This window comes from Sorex araneus, chromosome 4 (assembly GCF_027595985.1).
Source record: "Sorex araneus isolate mSorAra2 chromosome 4, mSorAra2.pri, whole genome shotgun sequence".
Taxonomy (NCBI): Eukaryota; Metazoa; Chordata; class Mammalia; order Eulipotyphla; family Soricidae; genus Sorex; species Sorex araneus.
The window spans coordinates 6,515,988-6,543,033 of NC_073305.1; the positions used below are offsets into that span (position 1 = coordinate 6,515,988).

General features: G+C 49.0%; 1 protein-coding gene across 12 annotated transcripts in view; it reads left to right on the plus strand.

Moving 5' to 3' along the window:
- Positions 1-27,046, plus strand: part of SETD5 (SET domain containing 5) — an 83,667-nt gene that overhangs the window by 14,879 nt on the left and 41,742 nt on the right. For 4 of the 12 annotated variants that reach the window (XM_055134785.1, XM_055134793.1, XM_055134791.1 and 1 more), the window contains exons 1-4: positions 22,537-22,676; positions 23,156-23,253; positions 23,413-23,636; positions 26,832-27,024. In XM_055134785.1, the coding sequence (XP_054990760.1) occupies positions 26,933-27,024 (92 nt within the window). In that variant the 5' untranslated portion in view covers positions 22,537-22,676; positions 23,156-23,253; positions 23,413-23,636; positions 26,832-26,932. Of the gene's footprint in view, positions 1-22,491; positions 22,677-23,155; positions 23,254-23,412; positions 23,637-26,006; positions 27,025-27,046 lie in introns of those variants that run through there. The other 8 variants (XM_055134790.1, XM_055134794.1, XM_055134792.1 and 5 more) reach the window with 5 other exon arrangements.

Genomic DNA, 27,046 nt, shown 5'->3' on the forward strand with positions numbered 1-27,046 from the left:
GACTTTGGTTGAGACACAGTTTTCTTCTCTGGCTTTAGGTAAGGTTACTTGGTGAGTTTAGGCAGGAGGAAGGGAGGAATTGGTGGAGAGAAGTGGCCAGAGGTGAGGGAATCGGTGATGAACATTGTTTACCGGAAACTGAATCATGAATAACTTTGTGACTTTGTAATTCAGGTGATTCAGGTGGGGAAAACTTAGTCTAAGTAGTTGGCTAAGTAGGTATAAATAGTTTATGAAGTTGTTCAGGCCGTCATATGAGCTACTAAATTTGGGGATTGAAGGCGCCATGACTGGTAGGAAATTAGTATCCAATAAATATTAACTTTTATTTTGGAAGATTTTGTTTGTTTTTGAGCCACATCATCGAGCGGTGCTCAGGGACCACTCCTGCTGTATTCAGGGGACCATACGGAACTTTATATTTGCTGGGGCTCGAACCCAGGTCAGCTGCATGCAAGGCAGCATCCTACCCACTGTCTTGCTCGACCCCTGCTTTGAAAGTTGTTCTTAAGAGTATTTGATTCTCTTAAACTCTGTGTGAAGCAAAATACGACTTTTATTGGAAGTCATTTACTAGAGAAGTGTAGGGGGAAGGTGGGTGTTGGGGGCTGGGTACTTCAGGGGTAAACATGGGCTTCTCTGGCGTGGAAAAAGCCCAGTCCAAACGTTGCTCTCTGCTCCTTCTGCTCTGCGCTGACATGGCCCCTCATCTGCCTGCTGTTCTCCCGGGGAAGAATGAAGGAAGAGTCTGTCTGTTTGGTTTTGGCCTCCCCTCAGTGCTAAGGGGACATGTGCTGTGCAGTGATGGGGTGGGGGGCCGGATCTGGTCCTCCTGCCTGGTTGAGGGTGGGGGGCGGTTAGTGGGGGTCACACCCATCGGTGCTCAGGCTTCCTCCTGATTCTGCACTCGGGGATCGAGCCTGGGTCTGCTGTGGGCACGGCATGTGTCTGCCTGCTAGAGTTGAGACTTTCGGGGTAACAAAACTCTTTGAGGTCCAAGTTTTTTTTTTCAGACATTTAGATTTAAATTTATCTAAAGTGGCTTTCAGGCACCCGAGTTATAGGATTTTTTCTTTTTAGTTTTGAGCACTGTGGTTTACAGACCATTCCACACCCCCCCCCCCCACCAGCCTGTCTCTCCCTGTCCCACCCCTAGGCCCTGTTAAACTGAAGACCAGTTCTCAGTTTCTGCTGCATCTGGGTGCTTGTTACTCCCCTGCTTCATTTCTTCATAACCCACAGACCATTCTGTGTCTGCCCTTCTCCTAACTGCACTCTGCCTTATTGCCGAGATCCATCCATGTAGCAGCAAACTGAGATTTTGTTGTTTCTTGTAGTATCCCATTGTATATACGGCAGTTTCTTTATCTAATCATCTGTTTGTGGACATTTGGGTTGCATACAAGTGTTTTACCCTACAACTTGAATACAACTTTGTCTTTCAAGTGCCTTCTTTGATAGAACTGTGTCATACCAAATTGCTTTTTTTTTTCTCACTTTGTTGAGGTTTGACAGAATGGTACAACATGATATGTGATCTGTTTTGTGTATACACCGTTTAAGTATTGCAGCCTTATGTATTTATTTACCCTCTGGTGGGGCTTGGGGCCACATCCAGCAGTGCTCAGGGAACCGTAGATGATGCCAGGGTCAGCCAGAGTGGCCACATGCACTGCAAGTGCCCTACTGTCGGTACTATCTCCAACTTGTAGGTTCTATTTAAATTTTTTTTTAACTTATTTTGGGGTAGGTGAGGGCCACGCCCTGCAGTGCTCAGGGATCACTCTCAGTGCATTGTTTGGCTTCCTGTCTGGCAGTGCTCAGAGAACCAGGCAGCGCAGGGATTTCTGCCTCGTGCAGAAAATATGCACTGAACCCCCTGAATTATCGTCTCTGTTTAGAACCCATAAGTTCTGATGTATACTATTGTACTATCAAATTTAATACTCATCGTACATTAGCCTTCAGACCATAACTGAGAATGTTTAAGGCATGCTCCTGACTCTGAGCTCAGAGCTCACTCCTGGCGGGGCTTCGGGGGACTATACGGGATGTCAGGGGTCGAACCCAGGTGGGCTCTGGCAGGGCGAGCACTTTACCCACTGTCCTGTCTCTCCAGCCCCAACGGAGTCATTCTGGTCTTAGACCACACACAGTACTACTCCGGGTTTGCTCCAGGCTCGCACTCAGTGAGTCCTGGCAGATGCCAGGTCGGCTGCACGCAAGGCAGCCCCTGACCTCCCTCCTGTCTCTCTGGCCCCCTCCCTTTTTTATGCACAAGCATTCCATGGCCGGCCTTAGATAAAGATAGACAAATAGATAGCACGTTTTTGTCTTTATTCAAATACCCATCACAAGATACTTATTGGTTATTAGGAAGTTGGAATGAACTTGAATGCGCTGTTCTGTTTTTAATTTCTTAAGGAATCTCCATGTTGTTTTTCACAGTAACTACATGTTTGCATTTCCTGCCACCAGTGTGTAGATTTCTCTTTTTCCAACATGCTTAAAAGCAGTTGAGTCCCTTTTTGATGGTAATGTACTAACACCTATGTGTGACATGATATCCTTGTAGTTTTGGATACATTTCCATGCCAGTTACTGGGCACCATTGTAAGGACTTCTCGACCGTTTCTATGTGTTTAGAAGAATATTCAAATTCTTTGCTCAATCCTAAACTGCTTTGTATGGGCTTTGCTTATAGGTATTCCCTTTGTATTTTGAATATTATCTTTTGTGGGAAGGGGGCGTTGGGGCCACATACCCAGTGATTCTCAGTTACTTCTGACTCTGTGCTCAGGGAGCACTCCAAGCGGGACTCGGGACCAGATGGGGTCTCGGGACTCAGACTCAGGTCAGCCTCCTGTGGGCCAGCGCTCTGCCTGCTCCGCCTTCTCCCCGGCCCCAGGGTGTCCTGCTTTTATTCCATCTCATCCCATTTGCGTTACTATCGCTTTGTAGTACAGTTTGAAATCAGCAAGTGTGATACCTTTATCTGTGTTCTCTTCCTCCAGATTGCTCTGGGTTTGGAATGTTGTGTCTTCCTGGAAAAGGAATTTATAGGGCTTTTCTTATTTTTGTGGAAAACACCTCTGGAAATTCTTTTACACTTTATTGTTCCCTGTTGCTGCTGGACTGGAGCGATAGCACAGCGGGTAGGGCGTTTGCCTTGCACGTGGCCGACCCAAGTTCGATTTCTCCGTCCCTCTCAGAGAGCCTGGCAAGCTACCCGTGGCATTTTCCATATGCCAAAAACAGTAATAACAAGTCTCACAATGGAGACATTACTGGTGCCTGCTCGAGCAAATCAATGAACAACGGGATGACAGCGCTACAGTGCTACCCTGTTGCTGCTGGTGCTACAGTGACCAGGAGACACCCACTGGGCTGTTCTCTCTAGGATTGCACGTTCCTGTGGCCCTGGGGATTGCCAGCAGTGCTAGATTGCGCTGAGCATGTGACAGGGTGACAGGGATTGAACTGCCATTGAGCTAGACCTGGACCTGGAATTTTGATAGTGTGGCACCGAATCTGCCAGTCACAGTGACTTTTTTTTTTCTTACTCCAGTGTTGAGCCACACCTGGTTGCCTTCAGAGACTGCCCTCGGCCAGCGCTTGGGCGGGTGGGTTCATGTGGTGGGCATGGAACCTGGGCTTCCGGCCTCTGTACTGCAGCTGCTTCAACTCTACGGCTAACCGGTGAACACGGAACGGCAGTCCATTCCTCTCTGTCTTCAGCTGCCTTTTTCTGCGTTAGCCATCTGTAATGCAGTAGGTCACATTCACTAATTTGGGTGTGTTGAAATAACCTTGTATCACAGGAGTAAATAGCACACACCACATGTATCTATAGATACAGATAGAGATACAGAGATGATCCTTTCCGTGTGCAGCTGAGTTCACACAAGTGCTGGTGTTTGCTGTAGAATACATAAGAGATGAAATGCGATTTCTTGTCAGCTGAAGGTCGTTGAAAGTGTGACTAAATGTAGTTGCTGGTGCATATTTCATTTCTAGTAATGGGCACCCGCAGTGGTGCTTGGGCGTTGGGCTGGGGGAGGATTACCGGGCAGTGCTGGGGACTGAGTCCCGGCTCACCGCCACAGAGCACGCCCTGGAGGCGGAGGGTGGCCGTGCCTGGCATGTGTGCTGTCTGCAGCCACGTCGACGCCGGTGCTTGTTTGCTGCCTTCCTCAGACTCTTCCCTCTAGAGGCCCCGAGACTTGGCACGCGGCAGTTTCTCCCTGTCGCTGCTCCTCGTTCTCCACGCCCAGTTCCTCTCGTGATTATCACATGATATTTTCAATGCAAAAATCAAGTTGACTGTGTAGACACGTAACGACTTTGCCCTTTCAGGGGCAGGCCAGGCCGTGGCTGGGGGTAGAGCACATATATGTCTGACCCGGTTTGTCCCTGGCACCGCATGTCTGCCCTGCCCCCACCCTCTCCACCACCCGGTGTGGCCCCCACGATAGTAACGGCAGTCTCAGAGAGTCGCGGGGGTGTTGGGGATCCAGTCTGAATCAGCCGCCGGCAAGGCAAGTGCCCCAGCCCATGTGCCCTCTCTGCCACGTGATTGAGTGTTCCACAGTGTGATAGACTTCGTACCAAATAAACGCTCCTTTCAGAGCCCTCAAGGCAGAGATGGGACTGATCAGTGCGTCCCGGGCTGGGTCCGTGGAAATTCATGAACTTCTCTGTGCAGATAATACCTTCAAGGCGTGCATGCTTGCTAGGAAAACAGGAGTAAGTTGAATGCTCAAGATCAACTTTGGGAGAGGGTTTTTTTGTTTTTGTTTTTGTTTTTTTGCCGGGGCACACCCTGTTCAGTAATGAGCCAGGTGGTATTTCAGGGTGTCCTGTGGGTGGCTGTATAGTCCCCGTACCCTCTCTCTAGCCTCCAAGATCAAGTTTTTAACGTTGATACTAGCTCAGGTGGAAAGTTTGGTCCATTCTTTCTTTTGCTTTCGTTTGAAGATGGGGGAGGAATTAGAAATGTATGTTGCTTTTTGGGGCTTGGGGGTCACACCCAGCGGTGGGAGTGGGGGAGGGGGCTACTCCTGCATCAGTGCTCAGGAGACTGTTGTTTGCCACAGGATCAAACTGGGATCAGCCACTTGCAAGGAAGCACCTTAACTCCTTTGCCATCTGGCCTGCAGTCTTAACATTCAATGGATTCTTAGGAATTACTGAATTCATTGGCGGCCGGGGCGATAGTCCAGCGGGGAGGGTGTTTGCCTTGCACACAGCTGGCTCGGGTTCTGTCCCCGCGTCCTGTATGGTCCCCTGGCACCGCCAAGTGTGGCTCCCAAAAACAGCAACAAAAGAATTCCTAAAATTGACTAGCTGTGGGTTGTGTAATTTTTTTAAAAATCAAGGCTGGCTGTGACGACATCATTGATTTTGTTGGAGCAGAGGGGGTCAGCATGGATCCTGGGAAACCCCGCCCCTTTTGGTCACCCTTAGGATTCAGTGGGTATATTCATTTACTAGGGCATCTGTCAAGGCTAGATCAAATTCCTTAAGGAGAAGTGTGGCCCCAAGAGCACCACCGGAATAAGCCCTGAGCACCCCAGGTGTGGCCCCCAAACCGCGTATTTTTCAAGTCAACAGATAATTATTTCACTTTCTTAAAATGTGATCCTGGTGAGGCCAGAGTGGTAGTGCGGTGGTAGCTTGCCTTGCGAGCGACTGGGCTGGGTTCCACCCTAGCACCCCAAAGGGTCGCCCGAGCCCCATCCAGAACACCTTTGGGTGTGGCCCAAAATTCAAAAAATGAAGTTTTCCCAAAAAAGTATTTTTCCAAAGAAAGATTAGGAATATAATTTTTTTTAGGTTGTTAAATTTAGTAGTACTCTAAGTTGATTAGTGGTGATCTGAAAAAAATGCTTTGTTAAATCCTGGGGCAGAGGGATTAATAAAAAAATCTTTATTTTTATATTGGTTCTCAAGTACTAGTAAAGGAAACGTATTTATTTTTCAAGGAGTCATATTTAGCACTTAGAAATATTTTGGTTAGAAAAAATAAGTGTAGATGTTTTAATAAAAAGGGGAGACAGATAAATAAAAATCTTAAGCTATCATGTGTCATTCCCCTTTATTCAGTGTTCAGAGACAGACACCAACAGACGCGTTCAAACGGGAAAACTTTCCCTAGGAGATGGCTGTGGTTATATTTTGCATAAGGCTTTGGAACAGCTTACTATGTCAGTTCTCTTCGTTAACTAGATGTACTGTTTTGTCAGTGTCCTGGGGCTGATTTATTATAAGTATTAATTACCAAATGAAAATTTTGGCCCAAATTCAACTGAAATATTTACTGAAGCGGGATCAAAGATGAGTATCCCTGTCGTGGTTGTAGAAAACTTTTTCACAGTAAGATCTCCGTCGGAAGGCTTTGCGTTCCCTCTGTTCCATGGGGGTGGGGCAGGCGAGGAAAGGGTGCTGGGCTCAGACGGGCTTGGTCACACGCACACAAGCGCCTTAGCTCCTCTACTAGCTCTGCCTCCTGGAGAAAAGAAGGTTTTGTTTGGGGGCCACACCCGGCTGTGCTCAGGGCTCACTCCCGAGGACTCGGGGCCTCTGGGAAGCCCAAGATCAATCCCAGAGTGACCGTGTGCACGGCAGGTGCCCCGTGCGCTGTGCTGCCCCTCCAGTCCTGAAAAAAGGGAGTTCAGACTTTTAACATTTTCATTGTTTTATAGTATTCAAGGTAAGTGTTTTAGGGGCAGAGCGATCCCCGGTACCATATATGGTCCCCTGAGCACTGCCAGGTGTGACCCAAAAACCAACAGAAAAATGGTATGAATGAGTTTATTACAGTTTACAGTTGTCCGCAATATTCAGACAAATATGTAATGGAATTTTAGGACAGACGCTTTAGATACGTCTGCACTCACCAAGACCCTGTTCCCATCCCACCCCCCCCCAGACCCTCCAGCCGTTGTTTCCGCCCTCACCCCCTCTTTCCTCTCGGTACCTGCCCTCATTTTGTTTTTTGTGTTTTTTTTTTCCACCCGAGTCTAGACTCGTCTTTATCAACACATAGTCTCCGTGTTGTTATCCATGTATGAGTGAAACCACCCGGAATTGTGCTTCACTCTTGGCACTTCACTGATTGTCCATGTTGTCCCAAAGGCACAGCTTCATGTCACCCCTTTTCCGGGCGGTGTCTTCAGAGGCACCCCGGGAGCCGTGTCCCGGCATCACACAGTCGCTCTGCTCTGACGCTCACTCATTTTCTGTTCCCCGGAGAGGCTGCCCTCACCCACGCTCCCTTCTCCATTCGCCAGCATTTGTTTTCCCTCCTTCAGGGCTCGGCCAGTCTTCTGGGGGTGAGGTGATAGCTCACTGTGATCCGGCTTGCATTTCTCTTGGACGACGAGTGATGTGTCGGCCATATTTTCCCCTATGTCTGGCTTTATTTGTCGTCTTTGGTTCTGTTTTATTTTTTTGTTTTGGGGCCAACACCCAGCAATGCTCTAGGCTTGCTCCTGGCTCTGTGATCGGGATTGTACCTGGGTTGGCCACGTGCAAGGGTAGCTCCCTAACCGCTGTACTATCACTCCAGTCCCCTTTATCATCTATGCATAAGTATTCAGGGTTTTCCCACCATTTGAAAAAATAAAGTTGCTTTCATTGTTCCGGTTTGTGTGAGTTCTCTATCAACCCCTTGTTGGACATTTGATATGTCACTATCTTCCACAACTGCTTGGTTGCCTCTTTTGTTTTTTCCTCACTGTGTAAAAGCACTTTAATTTAACGTAGGCCTGTTTCTTGATTGACGGAAACATTCTTCATACACACACACCTTTATTTAAACACTTTGGTTTACAAAGTTGCTCATGATGCGTTTGTTACATCATTCAGTATCCCGACACCAGTGTGACCTTCCCTCCACTGTTGACCTTCCCTCCCACCCGTTCCCTAAACCTGCACCCTTAGCAGGCCCCAGATTATTTATTTTATATTGCTTGTTACAACTAACGATTACAGTGATAGTAACGATAGGTCTCATTCCCCTGACCCTGAAAGAGCCTCTAATTATTGGGAAAGATGAGTAAGGAGAGACTGCTAAAATCTCACGGTTGAGTGTAATAGAGAAGTTACTGGTGCCTGCTCAGGTAAATCTAGAAACAAGGGGATGACAGTGATACAGTGTTACAACTAAAGAGCTAATGTTGTGTTTCGCTTGGGGACTCCTCCTTGTCTGAGGGTGTACTAAGCTGTTGCTGCTAGCTGCGCCTTCTGTGTTCATGATTTTGTTTATTGAGCCTCGTTGGTGTCGTTGTTACCTTCCCATCTATTCTGTGCGCTGCTCCTAGGCTGTGTGAGACTGACTGGGCCTGTGGGGGGTGGCTGCCAGGCCTCCTGGGAGTGTGTGGCTGGTGGGAGACCCCAGGGCTCTCTGTCTGGGGACTGGTGTACCTGAAGTTTTGGGGAGTTTGGAATCTCTGCTGAGTTTGGCTGTGAGGTGGGGGGTCGGGCCCTTGGCGTGGAGGCGGCTGTGGCATGTGAGTGAGCCTGCTGGCCGTGGCCACCCTCCCCGGGGTGCCCCAGAGTTTCCAGCTGGGAGGCCAGTGTACCCGCGAATTTTTGTGGCTAGTTCATCTCTTTCGACATTTAACCATGAGTCTGTGAAGCTGGGCTGACAGATGAGCTTCCATGACAGCAGTTGTGGGATGTGGCTTTGGGCGCTGAGGGTGGGGTGGGGTGAAGGGAGGGCCCCCGAAGAGGGACTGAGACACTCCTAATAGCCAGAAGAATAAGTTAGGAAGCCCGAACGTCACTCAGCAGATCTTCAGCTGATGAGCTGGTTAAGCTTATTCCCCATCGGAACCTTTCGCGTCAGACCCAGGCCCTTCTCTGCCTTCATTTTGGGACGAACAAGCGACAGTTCCACTTTGATCTGGATTCGCCATGAATTAGCTGCTGGTTGGAACTGTGTAGGGTTCAGGAGTTCATTCTAGGGTCTCGCTGGATTTGTATTTCTACAGATTTTCTCCTTTTAAAACTTTTCCAAAATATTTCTTTCCTTTTTTTGTTTTTGTTTTTGTTTTGGGGAGGGTCACACCCAGCTCTGCTCAGGAATCACTCTAAAGGTTCTTGATTGAACCCAGGCCGGCTGCATATAAGGCTTACCTGCTTGCTGTACCATTTCTCAGGCGCCATAATAAATATTTTTTTCGGATAAAAAAACCCCAGCATATTAGATAAAGTTTTGGAGGGGAGGAAACAGATGCCTGCCTGGCTAATAAGCAGAGAATAGAATGTCTTGTTCCGTTCAGGCTGACATTTGAACCCAGCATGCAGAATTTTGCTCTGGGAAGGCTAATATGGAAGAATAAAGAGGAGATTGGAGAGTTGAGTACTCAGAGGTGATGAGACCAGCTCATTGCTCTCGTCCAGCTTTGAAATCCTAAATCGGTGAGAGCGTTTGTGGGAAGATGGGTGAAGAACAGCCTGGAAACTTTCTGGAGAGAAGCAGAGGCGCCCCGTGTTTTGTGTGCCGCAGGACCGACGCCGAAGAACCCTTGGGTCCCTCTGTCCGGGGCTTTGGGTTTGGACCTGGTGGTTGCCTGTGAGTTTCAACAAACAAGCCTGTAGTTGCGCCGCAGCATCGGTCAGTACTTGGACTCTTCTAGCACATTGCTTTGCCGTGTCTCAGTATTTTGCCATTTCTTCTCTTTCCTGGGGTGTTTAAAAATGGAGTGTCGGGGGCCAGCAGCATGGCTCGGAGGGCAGAGTGCTCACCTCACGTGTTGGCGCCCGGATTCATCCCTAGCGCCCCAGAGGGTTCCCCAAGCGTGGCCGGTGGAGATCAGGATCCTCGAGCCTGGTCGCTGGGCATGGCACAAAAAACTTTTTAAAAAATTCTTAATTTGTATGTTTGTATGTATGTATTTATTTATTTATTTGCTTTTTGGGTCACACCCGGCGATGCACAGGGCTGACTCCTGGCTCTGCACTCAGGAATCAGACCTGGCAGTGCTCGGGGGACCCTATGGGATGCTGGGAATCGAACCTGGGTCGGCCGCGTGCAAGGCAAACGCCCTCCCCGCTGTGCTATCGCTCCAGCCCCCAAATTCTTAAATTTTTAATGAGGCATCATATTTTATGGCCCTGAAGCAGGACTGTTAGATCATTTTGTTTGTTTAGCAGGGCACGGGGGTGGGGGGTGTTTTCCATTGCTCTGGGGTCACACCTGCTGGTGCTCAGGGACTGCCTGAGCCGTGGCGCTGGGGACTGCCAGCCCGAGGCCTGTGCGTGCTGAGCCTGTGGCGCCTCCATCTCCCAGCAGGCACAGGGACAGTTCCGAGCCCTTCGGAACTCCAGGCGAGGTGGGTTGTTGCCAGCGAGCCGTGCCCCTAGCCTGTAGTTTAGAAACCTTGCCTTGAACGTGGTGCCTCATCTGGATTACATCTTGAAGATCCCTGGCCACACCTAACTTAAAGACTCATTTTCTGTTTAGCATGGAAGAATCTTAGAGAACAAAAGGATATCCACTCGGCAGGCCCAAGGGTGTGTCAGACTTGTGAGAATTTGCAGTTGACTTTCTCCTTAGGTCTCTTTCTGGGGAGGGACAGCCCCTGTGGTGAAAGCTAGAGCTGGAATTGTCTGAGACTTGGGGAAAGGGAGGAGATTCTCCTGCCTGTGGAAGTGTAGGGTTGGTTTTACCAGTCTGGAAACGGTCTCAGGCATGCCGTGCACGCCGGGTGCCACAGAACATGCATATCTGTATACGCGACCCGCTCTCTTCGTCCTTTAGTAGAGTTTCCTCTGGTCAGTGACTCCTTCTGTCAGAACAGTGAGAGATGCCCAGTGTGTCACTGAGAAACTGGAGAGTGGTCTGGGGGTGTTCCTGAGGGGGGGGGGTGCTGTCGGTCTTCTCTTCGGCCTGACTTTAGTTGGCGGGGCACTCAGGACTCGGGCGAAGGGGGCTGGTTCTGGGTTTTGCCCCTCATGGTAGGGAAAATGCAGCCATCTGCATGTCGGGCGACCTAAGGAATTCGCCTCTCCTACTTTGGATTAAAAAACCACCGAAATGTGAAGCTGGGGGGTTGTTGGGGAGCCACAGCTGGCAGTGCTTCAGCCTGCGCGGGGGTCCTTCCTGCAGAGACAGAGGCCAGGCGGGGGGGGGGGGGGGGGCAGGGGGGTCTGGAGCTCAAGGACGAGTTGAAGGGCATTTAGCAACAGCATTTCTTTCTTTTTGTTTCCTTGGGGGTGGGGGTCTTTGTTTTGTTTCATTGGGGGGGGCCATTCCTGATGGGCCCTGGGGGCCCTGCTCGGTGCCAGAGACTGCGCCTGGCTGGCCATGCCCCCTGCACTGTCTCTGCCCTCCCCCTCACGGGGACTCCGCAGGGGCGCTGCCCTGAGCCTCTGCCAGGAGTGACTCATGAGCACAGAGCCCGAGTGAGCCCTGAGCAACCCCAGGTGTGGCCCAGAAACAGAGCTAAAGAATGTGGAGCATGTAGGTCTCTGGAGAGCCAGGGAATTTGGGGTTTTGTTTGGGGGCCATGCCTGGGTGCTCAGGGGTCACTCCTGGTGGTGCTCGGGGCCACCGTGTGGAATGTCGGGGATGGAACTGGGGTCAGCGTGTGCAGGGCAGTGCCCTACCCACTGTACCATCTCTCCAGCCAGGGATTTCAATCTAGGTTTGTTTGTCTAAAGTAACACCACACGCTTGATTTCAGGTTCTTTGTTTTGACTTTTGTGTTGCTATCTTAGATAGTATTCAAAATCCATGACAATCTAGTTTTTCTTTATTCTGAACACCATTACATGTGTAAGGTATTAATTTTGTAGCTCTGCTTTATTTGTAAAATAATTTGACTGAGCTTAAAATTATGTTGCCAGGGACTGGAGCAATAGTACAGAGGGTAGGGCCTTGCACGTGGCCAACTCCGGTTCGATTCCCAGCATCCCGTATGGTCACCTGAGCACCGCCAGGAGTAATTGCTGAGTGCAGAGCCAGGAGGAACTCCTGTGTATCATCAGGTGTGACCCAATGAGCCAAAAAAAAAAAAAAAACTATGTTGATTCTTGACTGCAGAAATTTTGTATATTAAAAATACAGTGGGTGTGGGGCTGGAGCGATAGCATAGGGGGTAGGGCATTTGCCTTGCACGCGGCCAACCCGGGTTCAATTCCCAGCATCCCATATGGTCCCCTGAGCACCGCCAGGGGTGATTCCTGAGTGCAGAGCCAGGAGTAACCCCTGTGCATCGCCGGGTGTGACCCAAAAAGAAAAATACAGTGGGCGTGAGTGCTGTGTCAATGTGGATCCCATTTCAGGCTTTGAAATACAGAGCAGGCCGAAGAGGCAGGAAGGGTCCTTTTCCTCTCTGGTGTGGTCAGCTTGCCTGGACTCCAAACCATTTGGAAATCTTAAGCTTGTTGGGGCTGGAGCCCCAGCACAGGGGGGAGGGTGTTGTCCTTGCACGCGGCCGACTCAGCTTCAATCCCATCACCCCTTAGATCGCCTGAGCACCACCAGGAGTAATTCCTGAGTGCGCAACCAGGAGTAACCTCTGAGCATGACTGGGTGTGCTCCAGAAACCAGAAGAGAAAGGAAGTCTGAAGAATGTTGTTCTTGAAAGCGATGTCCTTGGGAGAGATGGCCCTCCAAGTTCTTTGCTGGCGTCAACTTGATTTTTCCTTAAAGCCTAAAACCTTCCTTAGAGCTGGGCCAGTGCGCCTGAGACCCCTGATACCCGGAGTGTCTTGAATGAGTTGTCAGTAAAGTGCTTCTTTGTTGTTGTTTTTTTTTCCTCACTCGCAAATTTGTAATACTTTGTTTTTATTTGAGTATGACTCACCCTGGCACTTATAAGTGCAATTTAGTATGTCTGATGACATTTGTTATGGGATGAAAAGGTTTTGCAGAGCTAGGGGCTAGAGAGATGGCACGGTGAGTAGTAGGGTGCTTGCCAGTTTGACGCCCGGCTCCCGGGAGTGAGCCCTGAGCACCACTGGCTGTGACCCCCTTCCAGAACAATATATTTTTTTTAATTTGGGGGCTAACATTGGATTTTAAAAATTCCTGGATTTTAATGAAGTCTCCAGTAAATTGAGAGCATTTATAGGCCTGGGTTTCCAGTGCCACGCCCAGCCCCTCCCCCCATGGCCATTGTTGCCACCGGGAGAGCTGACCTTGGATCCAGAGGACTCAGCGCGCCCTTTCTGGTCCTTCCTCGCAGAGTTCTGTTTGCTTCTTGGGCAACACCCAGCAGTGCTCAGGGCTTACTCCTGTCTCCAGCCCGGGAGCCGCTGCTGCGCTGGGGGCCTGTGGGGAGCCAGGGTCGGGCCTGAGAGCTGCTGTTGAGGCAAGTGCCCCCCTGCTGTGCGCGCTATCCCTCCCTCCTTCCTCCCTCCCTCTCCTTCTCCCCCCACCCCCCCTTCTTCTTTCTGCTTCCACCCCCACCCCCAGCCTCTGGCTCCTCTTCACTTGAACCTCTTCTCGGCCCTTTGTCAGACTCCTGCTGCCTAGGTTCCCAGGATCTTAGCCTGGGTCTCGGCATGGTCAAGAACGGCCCCTTGTTTCTGCCAGGGCCCATCACTATCTCCCGATTAGCCCTCCCTGTGTCCTCCATCGCCACTTCTCACATTGGTTACTGTAGCAGAGTTAAAATACACTGTTGGAGGAAAGGAAAATGAATGTAAGCCATATTCAGGCTAAAATAGCTCCTTCTACTTCTCGCATATTTAAAGGTTCCAGAAAACCACTTACTCTGTTTGCTGCATCTGCCAGCGCCTGCGGGCCGTGAGTCAGCAGGATGGGTGTTCTTTCTGTTGTCCGCATGAGAAACCGGGACTTGGCAGCGATTTCCAAAGCCGGTTTCAGGATATTTTTGTTTGCTTTTGGGGGCCATACCTGGCGGTGCAGAAATCTCTCCCAGCAGGCCCCCGGGGGGGGGGGTGTGGTGCTGGAGTCAAACCCAGCTCACTGCGTGCAGGGCGAGTTGCCCTCCCCCAGGTACTGTCTCTCGGGCCTCAGTTCCGGGATTTAATAGAAATATGGAGCAGAGATTTTGCTTGGATAATTACGAGCTTATTTTAAAAGTGATTTCCCCTACCCCAGGGGTCACCAGACTTAGTTGTAGGCTAGACCTTCAACTTCCCAAAGCTTTCTGTTTTTCCTCCTGTATCTTGTCTTTTCCCAAGTCAGGGGACTCTCTTTCCGCACATACCAGTTTCACTTGATGCTTCAGTTTAGGGTGGAGATGAAAGATCAGGTATTATGCAGCAGCCACATTAGTTCTCAAAGAAGTCAGTTGGGCAAATAAAATGCATATGAGCCTTTGTTGCATTTTAATTTGTTCTTTGTTGTTGTTTGGGCTGGTTTGCAGGTCTCACCAGGTAGTGCTCAGGAGTCAGTCCTAGACTTTAGGGGATGTTTTGCGGTGCAGGGGATTCATGTGGCACGTCCAAGGCAAGTGCCTTACTTATCTCTCCCTATTACTGAGACTCAGAAAAAGGAAATTTAAATAGAGAAGCATTTAAGAATACATTCAGGGGCTGGAAAGATAGTACAATAGGGAAGGACCCGGGTTCAATCCCTGGCACCACGTGTGGTCGTCCAAGCCCCGTCAGCGGTGATCACTGAGCTCAGTGTCAGGAGTCAACCCTGAGCACAGCCAGGTGAGGCCCCAAATGAATAAATTCACTGTATAATAGATTTCGAATAATCAGGTGCAAAAGTTGAATGTTAATGGTTATTTTCTTTTAATTCTAGTTGAAATTTTTTTTTTTTTACTAAGATAAATTTGTGGGGGTTTTTGCTTCTGAGTTACACAGATACTGTTTCTTACTTAATTTTCATTATTTGATCGTTTCAATATAGGAATACTATGGGGCTAAAATACTAATGTCAGAATATGCCTCTAGATGCCTGTGTTTTGTGGATCCAGTTAAGGAAGAAATTCGGGTAATGGCTTCTGACCAGTTGGTATTTGGAAACTGGGCTTTATTATGTGCAGAGCCTTGAATTCAGTCTTGTGGGAGCGAGGGGAGAAATGCAGAATCCAGCTGGAGAGGCAGTGCGCAGATGAGGTGCTTGCCTTACTTAGAATCGAACCCAAGCCTAGATGGACTCTTACAGCTTCATATGGTCTTCGAGAGCCACCGGGATGATCCCTCAGCAGGGCCAGAAATAAGCCCTGAGCACTTGTGTGCTTGGCCCCCCAAATCAAAACAATAACAGCAGAAAAACCTGAGGTTGTGACAGTATGTGAGCTTCCCCATCCCCCCGGCTGGGGCGGGGAGCGCCTGGCAGGAGAGAAATCCAAGGAGGAGCTTTCAATCGAGGGTATTTTAAGTTAGACCCTAAAATAGGAAGTTGTGACTAATATGACAGAAATAATGATCAACCTTAGAAGTTCTGGAATCGCTTTGTTGCCCTTGCCAAGTGTGGTGACCTCTGCTGATGGTCTAAGTGAGATGGATCTCCGTTGTCTGCTCCGTGCCTGTCGGGTGGGCACGGGGGTGCTGTGGGGGCCCGCACCGGGCCCAGCAGGGCAAGCCTTGCTTCCCGTGCCGGCCCCCCTTGCTTGCTGCTTTTAGCGTGTTTCGGCTCATTTCCAAGTTGGCCCTTTCTGAGCCTGAGTTCATGAATGTTCTGGTTTGTACACTCATACGTACAAGTAAGACACTTCTAATGCACACATCTTACAGCTCCTATGAATGAGAAATTACATTTATAAAAATGCTGTAGTTGTACTCAGACTTCTTGATGGCTGCCAGAAAGTGAGGAGAAGAAATACTTTGAGAAAACGGTGTGTTGACTCGTGTGTAAACGCGTGTCGGCTTCCATGTTCTGTCCGGGGCCGAAGCTGAGGCGGAGCCGGGGCGCCCTGGCCCAGTGGCTGCCGCAGAGGCTGGTGGCAGCCGTTCCTCGGCAGCGATCTTGTGCATCGGGGTTGCGTCATTCCTGGGAGAGAGGCCAAGATCCGCAGCCTCGGTGCAGCGCCCGGCCCTCTGCCCCCTCCCTGCCCGGCCTCTCTGAGGCCCACTTGTTCCGAGTCTTTCATGGGATTGGCTGTTCCGTAGCCGCTTGACTCCCAGCTGCTTCCGGCTCACCTGGCTGATGCAATTTCTTTTCCCCAAGTCTCCGCTGGAATTGTTCTAGAAACACTTTCTGTCTGTTCTCTGGAGTGACCAGACAAATCACATGGGTTTGTGCAAGTCACATAGAGGGGAGACTGTCAGACTGACGCATACAGAAACTATTTTGAACCCAATTAAAAAGACGGGTAATTATAAACCATTTCTGGCATGTTCTATTGAACAGCTTTTTTCCCTAGAAACTGTATGTAGATGGTGGCTTCTCCAGAGCGTACCCTGCACTAGGAGACAGGCTGGTTCTGCTTCTGAGTCCAAGTACTTATGTTCCTGTAGATTTGGGTTGGTTATTCTGGAAATGCTCAAATTGATATTCAAGTGAAATTCTGATACATTTTTCTTCCTGCGTGATATATATATATATATACATATATATATATAAAATTTCCCTCTCACAATTTTTTGTTGCTAAAGAAATCTCCTGCCTCGTAGCTTTTTTTCTCCCTTCTTATTCTTCCTACTCTTTTCTATACATTTTCTTTTCTTTTGGGGGTTGTTTTTGAGGGGGAGAGGGGCTCCAGCCAGTGGTGCTCCAGCCTTAGCACTGCCAGGGGGCTACTCCTGGCAGTGCTGAGGGGACCATATGGGATGCCAGGGGTGGGACCTGAGTGGGCCACGTGCAAGGCCAGTCCCCGCCTGCCACGCTGGCTCCTCCACCTCAACACCTTTTCTGTTTATAACAATTATAAGAAGGCTTGTTTAAAAGTTTCTAAAGAACGTCTTATTTTCTGGTTTTTGTTAAGTTGGAATTCCATCAAAAGAGCGATGTAACGTGTATTTTATCTCTCTTAGTAGCAGGGATCCCCCAGATTAGTTTCTCTCATATATGTTAGCACTTTAGGTATTGATACCTCACCGGGCACTGGTGAATTGCACTGTTCCTGGCTCATCACCTGTTTCCCCTTCTCTTTAAGAGGCTTTTATGGTTCCTTTTTGTTTGGCTTTGGGTCTTACTTGAGGGAGGGGTCTTCTGTTCCCAGCTCTGTGCTGAGGATAACTCTAAGCAGTACTGGGGGCCCAAACACGTGCCAGGGACTTTCATCCTTCCGTTCCTGTTTATTTTGTGCACGAAAGAGTGTGTGTGTGTGTGGGGGGGGGGGGTTACAAGTAGTGTGAACTTTCTTTTTTTTTTTTTTTTGGTTAACCCAGCACTGCTCGGGGGTTCCTCCTGGCTCTGCACTTGGGAATTACTCCTGGCAGGCTCAGGGACCATAAGGGCTGCTGGGATTGGACCTAGGTCAGTCACGTGCAAGGCCAGCGTCCTACCACCCTACCCACTGGGTGTACCACCCTAGCCCCAAATAGTGTTACCTTTTCGGTTTCTTTTGTTTGAGGGGCCCCACCTGGCCGTGTCAGATCTTTCTCCCCACTCTGCAGAAACACCTTCCTCCCCCTGCACTATCATGGCCCTGGGTGGGTTTTGTTTGAGGTGTTGTGGTGTTTGGGGTTTGATTTTTGGTTTTTGGGCACACTCAGTGATGCTCGGGTCTTACTGCTGGCTTTGTGTTCAGGGATCCTGCGTTGAAGGATCCAAACCAGGGTCAGCTGTGTGCAAAGCAAGTGCCTTACTCAACAGCTGCTGTTTTTTTTTCTCTCTCTCTCTCTCTCTCTCTCTCTCTCTCTCTCTCTCTCTCTCTCTCTCTCTCTCTCTCTCTCTCTCTCTCTCTCTCTCTCTCTCTCTCTCTCTCTCTCTCTCTCTCTCTCTCTCTCGCCTTTATGGTTCTGGTTTCAGAGTTCACACGTGCCCACGTGCTTCTGGTACGGAGTTCACTTCCTTTGGCATTAGTTTCCCGTAGAGATGAAAGGACTAGAGTGCCTCCAAGAGGGGACAATGGGAGGGAGGAGAAAAGAATAATACTAACTTGTACTTTGTTGGGGTGGGGGCACGCCTAGCAGTGCTCAGGGCTTACTCCTGCTCTGTGCTCAGGAATTACTCCTGGGGGGCTAGGGGAACCCCTGGAGATGCTAAGGCTCGAGCCCAGGTCAGCAGTGTGCAGAGCAAGCACCTACCTGCTCTTCTCTTTCTCCGACCCTGAGCTTGTATGGTGTCCTTGTCTGACTTGTCTGAGGAATTTTGATGTTTGGGTAGAAGGCCTGCATTCGTGAAAGAGTGCAAATGAAGAATGCCTTGGGGGTGGACATTCTAATTTGAAGTGAAGCAGATTGCCCAGCCGCATAATGAGGCGTTTGCCCTTCTTAAGTCAAATAAGGATCATCTTGGTTCCTGGAGGGCCTGGCCTTCCTGAGGATGGAGTCTGAGGCTGTAGGAAGGCCAAGAAGCCTGCAGGGAAATGAAAGAAAGTTTCTCTTTCCCAGTTCTTTCTGTAGAACTCTATTCTTTGTGTCCATGAATGTTACTTTCCGCTGTACTGACTATGTCTCAACTTTTCCTAGGTCTTCAGAGCTACTGGCAGATAATTTGGGGGGAACTTCATGTTCAGAGGTTTACAAAAACCTGACTGAGCCAAATTCTTAAAATCGCTTGAACGTTTTGCCCTTTAATGAGTTAAAGTCATGTGTTGAGATAATTCTCTACCAATACTCCTCAAACACCCACCGTGTCCTTGGCGCTGTTCTGGGCATTGGAATTAGAGCAGAGGATAAGGTGGAAATTCCTCCGCCATGTTTGTGATAGGAAGAGACAGGCCCCTTTACCCGAGTGTCTGACACTCCCACCTGTTGATGGTGGGTGCCCGCTCCAGGCTCCTCCCTTTGCTGTCTGATAAATTATAGTCGATTTGTCTTAATTCATAAGGCTCGTATACTTAGGAGAAAAATACTGCAGGAGGGGTGGGGGGAGAGTACAGTGGGTAAGGCTTTGCACACGCTGGCGTGGCTTATATATACATCTGAGCACTGTCTGCTGTGTCCCCCTCAGGAAGAAGAAAATACTGAATATAGACTATCCTTTAAAGTTCTTCATTTAACGTAACAGATCAATGTTCCGCAGTGCTACATAATTCCTTCAGAGAAAGGATTGTTTTCAGAGTTACATAAGAAATTTGATTTTGTTATCATCTTTTGAGTCAATACTGTAAATGTGTTGTGTGGGAGGGTACCACACCCAGCTGTCCCCGGGGCTCAGTCCTGGGGTGCTCCGGGAACGGCGGCCATGCCCGGGTGAAGGCACCTTAGCCTCTGTGAGCATTCCCGTGTGTGTGTGTGTGTGTGTGTGTGTGTGTGTGTGTGTGTGTGTGTGTGTGTGTGTGTGTGTGTGTGTGTGTGTGGTGTGTGTGTGTGTGTGTGTGTTCCATACCTGGCCGGGGTCCCTCCTGCCTGCGAGGCATGTGCTCAGACTCAGCCCGTCGAACCATCTTTCTGGCCCTGGCCTTGTAAAAATAGCTTGAGTCAATTTTGTTAGGCTTTTAATCATTATTATGAAGATGTTACATAAAGTAATTTTTGTTTTAATTGTCTTTTTAAGATTAGTCAGAGAAAAATAAGAACTAGCAGCTTAAGTTTGTAAGTTCTCTTTTTGGCTTTTGGACCACACCCAGCCGTGCTCAGGCTTACTAAGAGGGCTGCTCCCAGGGGTCACTCCTAGAGGGCTCGGGGAACCATCTGGGGTGCTGGGCTTGAGCCCCGGTCAGCTGTAAGCAGGCAGGCGCCCTATACTCTCGGCCCGCGCTGTGCTCTTGCTGTCCCTCGTCCTCATCTCGAAACCTGTTTGTGGGGAAATGACAGCTGTGGCCGAGGACTTGGAACGCTGGTCAGTCGGCGGGCGGAGGGGCCTGCTCCTGAACTGGAGTTCGTGTTTCTGTTTTGTTTGGGAATTTCTTTTCCTTTTCAGTGTGTGCTGTGCAGCACGGCTAGTACTAGAGAGAGAGATGTCAATACATGTCTCATAGTACTGTGGGTAAAGTGTTCGCCTTGTACACAGCCAACCTGAGTTCGATCCCCGGCATCCCATGATGTGCCTTGAGCACTGCCAGGAGTGATTCCTGAGTGTAGAGCCGGGGTAACCCCTGAACATCGCCAGGTGTGTGTTGGGGTGGGGGGACAGTATTTTTTACTGTACTTTTTTTTTGTTTATTTGATAAGTATTTTTCTTTTGTAGATTTCATTTCAGTTTCAGAGAGTTGGAAGATAAACTGCCAGATCTCTGTTTGGAAATATGGTTCGGGAAAGCAACACTGACATGTAACCTGGGCCCGAGGCAGAAAGGCAGTGTTAGTCATTCTCCTTTCCGGACTGGGCGGGAGCCAGAGACGGGAGGACTCGCCCCGTTTTCACGTCTGTGTGAGCCTCGCAGTGTGGCCTCTGGCTGAACAGACTCGGGACACCTGGCCGCATGGTGAAGGCCCGCTGCGCGTCCTTTCCCGTCTTTGCCTCCTTCTGGTGCTCAAGAATTGACTTCTCCAAAATCCGATGAAAGCATCTCACGTTGTCTACCGCCTAAAAGTTCCCGTAGGCTGGACAGGCCGAGCCATCCCCCCGCCCTGTAACTGACTCTTTCATTCATAAACTGGTGCTAATCCCCTGGACTCACTCACTGTTCGCTGTTGGCTACATCTGATATTTTGAGTTTAAACAATCCTTAACCTTCTTTGGTGTTGTCTTAAATGAATATATCATTGGTGGATTATTTTTAAAGTCTTTTTAATTGAAACTTAATTGATTTTTTTAACAGTCATACTGACTATATACCATATAAAAACATGCAAAAATTTTGTCTACATCATTCCTTCGTGTTTGTTCATTTTACAGCAGCTTTGTCAGGGAAGGGGGCATCAGCCCAGCAGTGCTCACGGCTTCCTCCTAGCTTTGTGCTCCCAGATCACTCCTGCTGGGGCTCAAGGAACATACATAGTTCTGGGGCTCGAACCCAGGGGAGGTGGCTGCAGGGCAAGCACCTTATCTGCTGTGCTCTCTCAGCCCTACTTCTACTTTCTGCACTTGAATAAAAGTGTCTGTTTCAAAATTCTGCTGGTTCAGTGCTCACCTCAGTACTCATGCAAAGTTCTCCTGCCTGTGGTCATCACCTCAGGGTGTCCTCATTGCACTCCTCACCAAGCTTCCCCTTGTGCGCAGGGGTCGCTACTGGTGGTTCTAAGGGAACCATCCTTGGTGTCATTGGATCAAACTCAGGCCAGCCACTGTTCTAGCTGTCGCTCCAGCCCCTTTACAAAACTTCTATTACCTTTGTCGTGAAACTGCTCTTTGAGAAGTCTTTATTCAGTGACTAGTGCCCGCAGAGTACACTAATCCAGTATTCCCTAGTACCAGATACTCATATCAAAATGTTGTATGATAAATGACGGTAGTCAGGAGCAGGGCTACGGAACCAGGTAAAAGATTGACCTGAAAGATTGACCTCTAACTTTACGTTGAAATGGAGAACACCTTGACCTGTTGGGTTGGCCTTTGATTGGTGGGTGGAGGTCTCCCCCCGGTGCTCTGGGGACCCAGGGATTGCTCTGGTTCGACTGCAGTTTCCATCTGAGGGTGCCCGCTGGTGCTCCGGTGCAGCAGGATCCACCTGGCAAACGGCGAGAGGTCTTCAGGGCTGCACCCTGGGGTTTGGGAGGCCTTGTGCGAGGGATCGAGCCCGTGTTCTAGAATTGCCAGGCGTGCACCGTGACCTCTGTACTCGGGACACTGAACTCTGCTCAAGCCAGAGCAGTCGCCTGTCGTATGTGAGACCCTGGCTTTGATCCTTCCATCACCAAAGAAAAGGGATTCAGCTACACGGCGCTGCTCACCGCTCTTCCTGCCTTTCCTTACTGGGGAGACAGGAGAGGAGGTGACATGTCGGGCGTATGTGGCTTCCTTGTGGGGGGCAGCTGGAGTCTGGTAGCGGTCTTATATCTTAAAACTTTCTAAGTTAAGTCGTAGGAAATTTTGTTTGAGCCGCTGTAGATTGTGGGAAATACATTTAGGCATAACCTTGAGAACTCTATATTACTTTCCCGTTACCGCAAAGAAGAAATATTTAAGTAGAAATGAATAATGAGCGTAATTATTAAACGTTAAGCATATAATGACCTGAGAGCCGTGTGTAGCTCCCGTTTATTTTTCAAACCCTGTTCAGGAACCGGAGCAATACAGGTAGGGCGTTTGCCTTGCATGTGGCCGGTCCCCGTTTGATCTCTGGCACCGTTTGGTCTCCCGGACCTGCCAGGAGAGGTCCTGAGCAGCGCCAGGCGTGCCCCCGCCCACCCCCCAATAAAGGACCCGTTCGAAGATGGGAAAATACTTGTCGCGTTTGGGGGGAGATTATTTATGGGGTGGGATCACCCCAGTGGAGCACCGGGATCAAACTCAGCCTCGCACGCGTGAGGCATCTTCTCTTCTGCCAGAGCCCCGTCCCCGGCCACACGGAGAACCTGTCGAGAACAGCCTGTCACCGGGTGTCTTCCTCTTCCCTGGCAGGATTCCTCATGTCCATAACATGTTGGCTGAGACTGTGCAGCTCGCCCCCACTCCCAGAGTGGCCAGTCTCCAGTAGTTGGACCCCGTAATCCCCACTCTGCCGTGCTGGACGTCATGAGCATTGCGGTCCCTCTGGGAGTCACCACACCAGACACACCCTACTCAGATATGGCTGCTGGATCCGAGTAAGTGCTGCTTCCGACCCGTGGACACGGCTCTCGGGGGCCTCGGAGGGGAAACGGAGGGACTGTTTTCTAAGCCCAGTCTGCTGGAAATCACATTGCCCTTTCCCTTCCCCCACCCCAGAAGCTGGAGGGAAAAGGGGTCTGGAAGGAGAGGAATGTGCAGGGCGGGATTGCTGACTGAATCAGATTTAAATTCACCGAGTAGGGATGACACTTACTTTTGACGGGTGGGGGGAGCCTCGGGTGAAGTAGGTCCCCTGCCTGCTGTCACGTGGATGTAGCTAAGTTCCCTGGAGCTGATTTTCCCTGAAGGCCTCTTCCTACGTATCTTCCTTGTCCTAGAGTAACAGTAACGTAACGGGGCAGTTGCTTAGCCTTTCTGACACGGCGGGGGGTGGAAAGCGATGTCATGTTTTTTATGATGCTCATTGCCTAGAAAGAGGACCTTCAAAATCAGTGGTACCAAACTTTTTTTTCAGCTAAGAGCAGCTTTAGGAATTCAGAGTTTGTCGAAAAGCCCAATCCCTAAAATAGACTCTCAATTCTTGAAGAATTTAAATGCGAAATGCAAATGAAGGTAGGCCTTCATTATGGAACTTTATATATCATTCACGGTTGTGACCCTTTGAGTCTTTGTGTCCCTTCTCCTTTAAGTTGCCCAAGACCCCCCTGCTCACAGACCCCCCTCCCCTCTTGTCCTTTTACCTCCCTTGTACCCGATCTTCCTTGCTTACAGAAAGGAAGTGGAAGCCCCCCACCTTTCAAGACGAAGTGGCACCACAGCAGGATGTGAGAGTCCAGCGACAGAGACCCAAGGGGCCTAGGGGGCAGCGTCCCCCGGAAGCCAAGTCTATCCCAGGCAGGACCAGGGATTAGGGTCTGGGCTGGAGAGATCCTGGTGTTTTGAATATGTTCAGGTCCAGTTCAGACTCTTGATCCCACAGCCACTTCTTGAGTGAGGTGGGTGTCGCTCGGATTCCCGTTTCTCTTGACGGTTTCAGTCCCTGGGGGATTCCTCCCCCGGCAGCAAAGCGAAACATCTGTACCAGAGTTTGGGGTTTACTTGCATCCCTGATTGAGTGGTTTTCTACCTTAAAACCAAAAATGTTATTATAGAACGTGTATTTCTTCACAAAACCACCTAGGGTGTCATGAATATTTACTGGCTTCCCTAAAGAGGAAGGCTGAAACTACCCCCAGAAGCAATGTACAGTCTGCTCTGGGGTAGTCCAGGATGAAAAGCAGCTCGGGGGTCTTAATTCCCCTATGAAAAGGGGAAGGGGGGCAGGGGTGGGAGAGGGGGGTTGATTTCCTTACAGGGCTTTTTCACCCTGTTTGTTTCTTGTTGGTTTGTTTAGTCTCTTCTTCCTTCCCCACCCCCTCTCTCTGTCCTCTCTCTCTCTCTCTCTCTCTTTCTCTCTCTCTCTCTCTCTCTCTCTCTCTCTCTCTCTCTCTTTCTCTCTCTCCCCCCCTCCTTTTTTTCTGCATGTCAAAGAGATTTGATTTTACCAAAAGCTGAGATTTAAAATCTTGCAATTATTTCCCCAGTAAAGTACTTAAAAATCATGTTGCATTAGTAGGTGGTTTTTGTGTGATGCTGATGAACTGTTATAAAGCCAGCCACTTACTCCTGTACGGATTCAGAGCAAACTGTATAGCTAAACAGCATTAACAGTTGTGAGAACAGAGATGAAATCAGTGAGTTTGGATTGTTAAATAAGAAATGAACCAAAAGCAGTGAGTAATTATTAAAACTGGTATTTATTTTCCCCCCACAATGCTCATAAATGTTGCTAGGAAGTCCAGAAGTAATGGCAGAAACAGAAAGTACTTTTGGACTAAAATCTTGACTGCACTATTTCTGTTTCCTGGAAATATTTGCTTCCATAGTTTTCAGACTAGAATGCTATTAGCTATGGCCAAAACTCTGGTTACATAGTTCTGTAACCTTTCTAAAGCGCAGGCCGATGCTGGACCCATTATATGTACATTCTGCTGTATTAATGATTTGGATCCTGCAAATCCGGCTGCCAGGCAGAGAGGACTCTTGACACTCGGAGTAGCCCCGCTTTGGAGTCCAGACTCCACTGAAGTCCGCTCGGGGCTTTTCAATCTGATGGCAGCCATATGCATTCTGCACGTTCTGTGCGTCTCTAGGTAAATCTCTTGGTGTAGAAACAGTAGAGACAAGTAATTCTTTGGAACTTACGGTTCTGCCTTAAATTGCAGGTCTTTTCTGTTAGGTTGTTTCATATTCCCCTTGGAGCAGAGGTGATGGGGTAGAACTGTTGTGAGCTCGGCTTGTCTCTGTGTATGGGCCCAGCTGGCCCTTCTGACACTGGAGAAGAGACACTCAAACACGGTTGCGTAAAGCAGTCGACTAATGCAAAGATGCAGCACTGCAGAATCTAACCCACACCCAGAAATACGGATCGGAGCCAATGTGTATGTCATAGAACATCTTAGGAAACCCGATAGTTCATCTTTTCACGTTTAACTGTTTAATCAGTAACTGAAATGGATATTGCCGTTTTCTCATCAAAACATGAGCTGCAGTTTCAGTGCTCGGCTCACATTGCTGGAGAGGAAACGCCGTGTTCTGTGCAGTGGGGTGGCCGGTTAACATCCCCAGTAGGCATTTTATTTTTATTCCCTAGAGTTGCACGTGCCGTGCGTATGTGCCTATTTAGCCAGTTTGGAGATGGGTAAGATACAGCCCACATGACCATCTCGTATTTTCATGCAACTTTTTCCTTTTTCCTGGTGCCCCCAAAAACATTTCTAATAGAGACTTGTCATATTTCACCCAGGTGTTCAGTGGTGCAAAATCTCTTCATTAAAGTATGTGTAGCTCTTTGCAATGCTCGTTAATCCAGTGAATAACAATGTTGTAGAAAAGTTAATTGCTTCATTTTCACTGTCCACCACAGAAACTAAATTCTGCCTTCATTTTATTGATACTTGTTTGCCTTTGGTTTATCTAGGAAACCCCACCTGTTTGCTAAGACTCCACGCTGATTGACTCTCAGTTAGCGTGTCATCTTTTGCTCAAGAATACTGACCCGCATTCTTGATGTTCCCCAACCCTACCCCAATTCCCATCTTGCAAATACGCCTAAATAATAAAGTGCATGCACTTCACTAACAAGAGAATACTCTCCTATGTCTAAGCTCTTCTTCACCTAGAAACTCCCTTTGCTGTTACTAATCAGACCCTCCATACAGTGTTGGAGCGTAGAGCTGGGTGAGTTGGGTGCGTATCTGGGCGTTTCCCTTTGCTTCTCAGCTGACCGTATCGCACTGAAATGCGGACTTGAGACTTGATAGATTCCTGCCAAGTCCCAAGACTGTATCCCACACCGGGAAAGGGTCATGCAGGCAGACTGATCTTGGTTCCCTGGAAGAGCCTCCCATTCTACGGGGGTTTAAGCTTGTTTGGGGCGTTCCTAGTGTGTGAGTCTCTGTTCTGATTCATTCCAGTGACAGATAATCCATTATTCAGCTCAGTTCTGCAGAGTTACACAAGTACATTCTCTAATTATCTTTCACTCCCCAAAAGCTAATAACCAGGTAGCAGTTAAGAGTTGAAGGTCTTTTTCTAACCCCAATATTTGGTTTTTGTTCTTTGCTACTTGTGTTTTGTGTATGTGTGTATGATCTAAAAGGTAGGATGTTACTTTGCTTTCCAAAGATTTTAGGGATCGAGGAAAAGGCAGTGTTTGGAGTCAGACACTGTTTCGAGTCCTGCAGGCATGTTACCTCACCACCTCAGCTCCCGCTTCCGTGAAAGTGAGGCACTATACGTGCCGTATTTAGTGGTTGCAGATGCAGAGACAGTGAGTGTGTGCGTGCACACAGAGGCCTGTCTAGAAGGATCTGTGTCTGAAAAGCACCTGACAAGTAAACGATGGGTCTTTCCGAATGGCAGCCCGCTCCGCTGCTGGAACATGTCACTAGACTAAGAACTTCTGGGTGCACTTCCATTTTGATTCCCTAAGGAGTCACCACGCGGCTGTTAAATGTTTCCGTGATGTGCTTGCATGTCAGTTGCAGATAAGAAATAATTGCTCTTAAGTTTTGGATGGTGTTTGGGGGTTCAAGATGAGCGGTCTGATAAATATAAGATGCCGTTGTTTTTACCTGTACTCTCTTCAGGGCTTCCAGTCTTGGTAGTGAATGGAAGAGGGCCTGGTCCCCGGGGCGGTACGGAAGGCACCCTCATCACCCCCCTCCCTGCACATGTCATGTGAGGTTTCATGGAAGTATTAAGCGATCCAATTAAGAAGAATAGCTCTGAGTCTAAAGCAGCCCACAGTGGCTCCTCTAGGGGAAGCTCCCCGCTCAGCTGGTACGTCTGTGTTTGTCGTTAG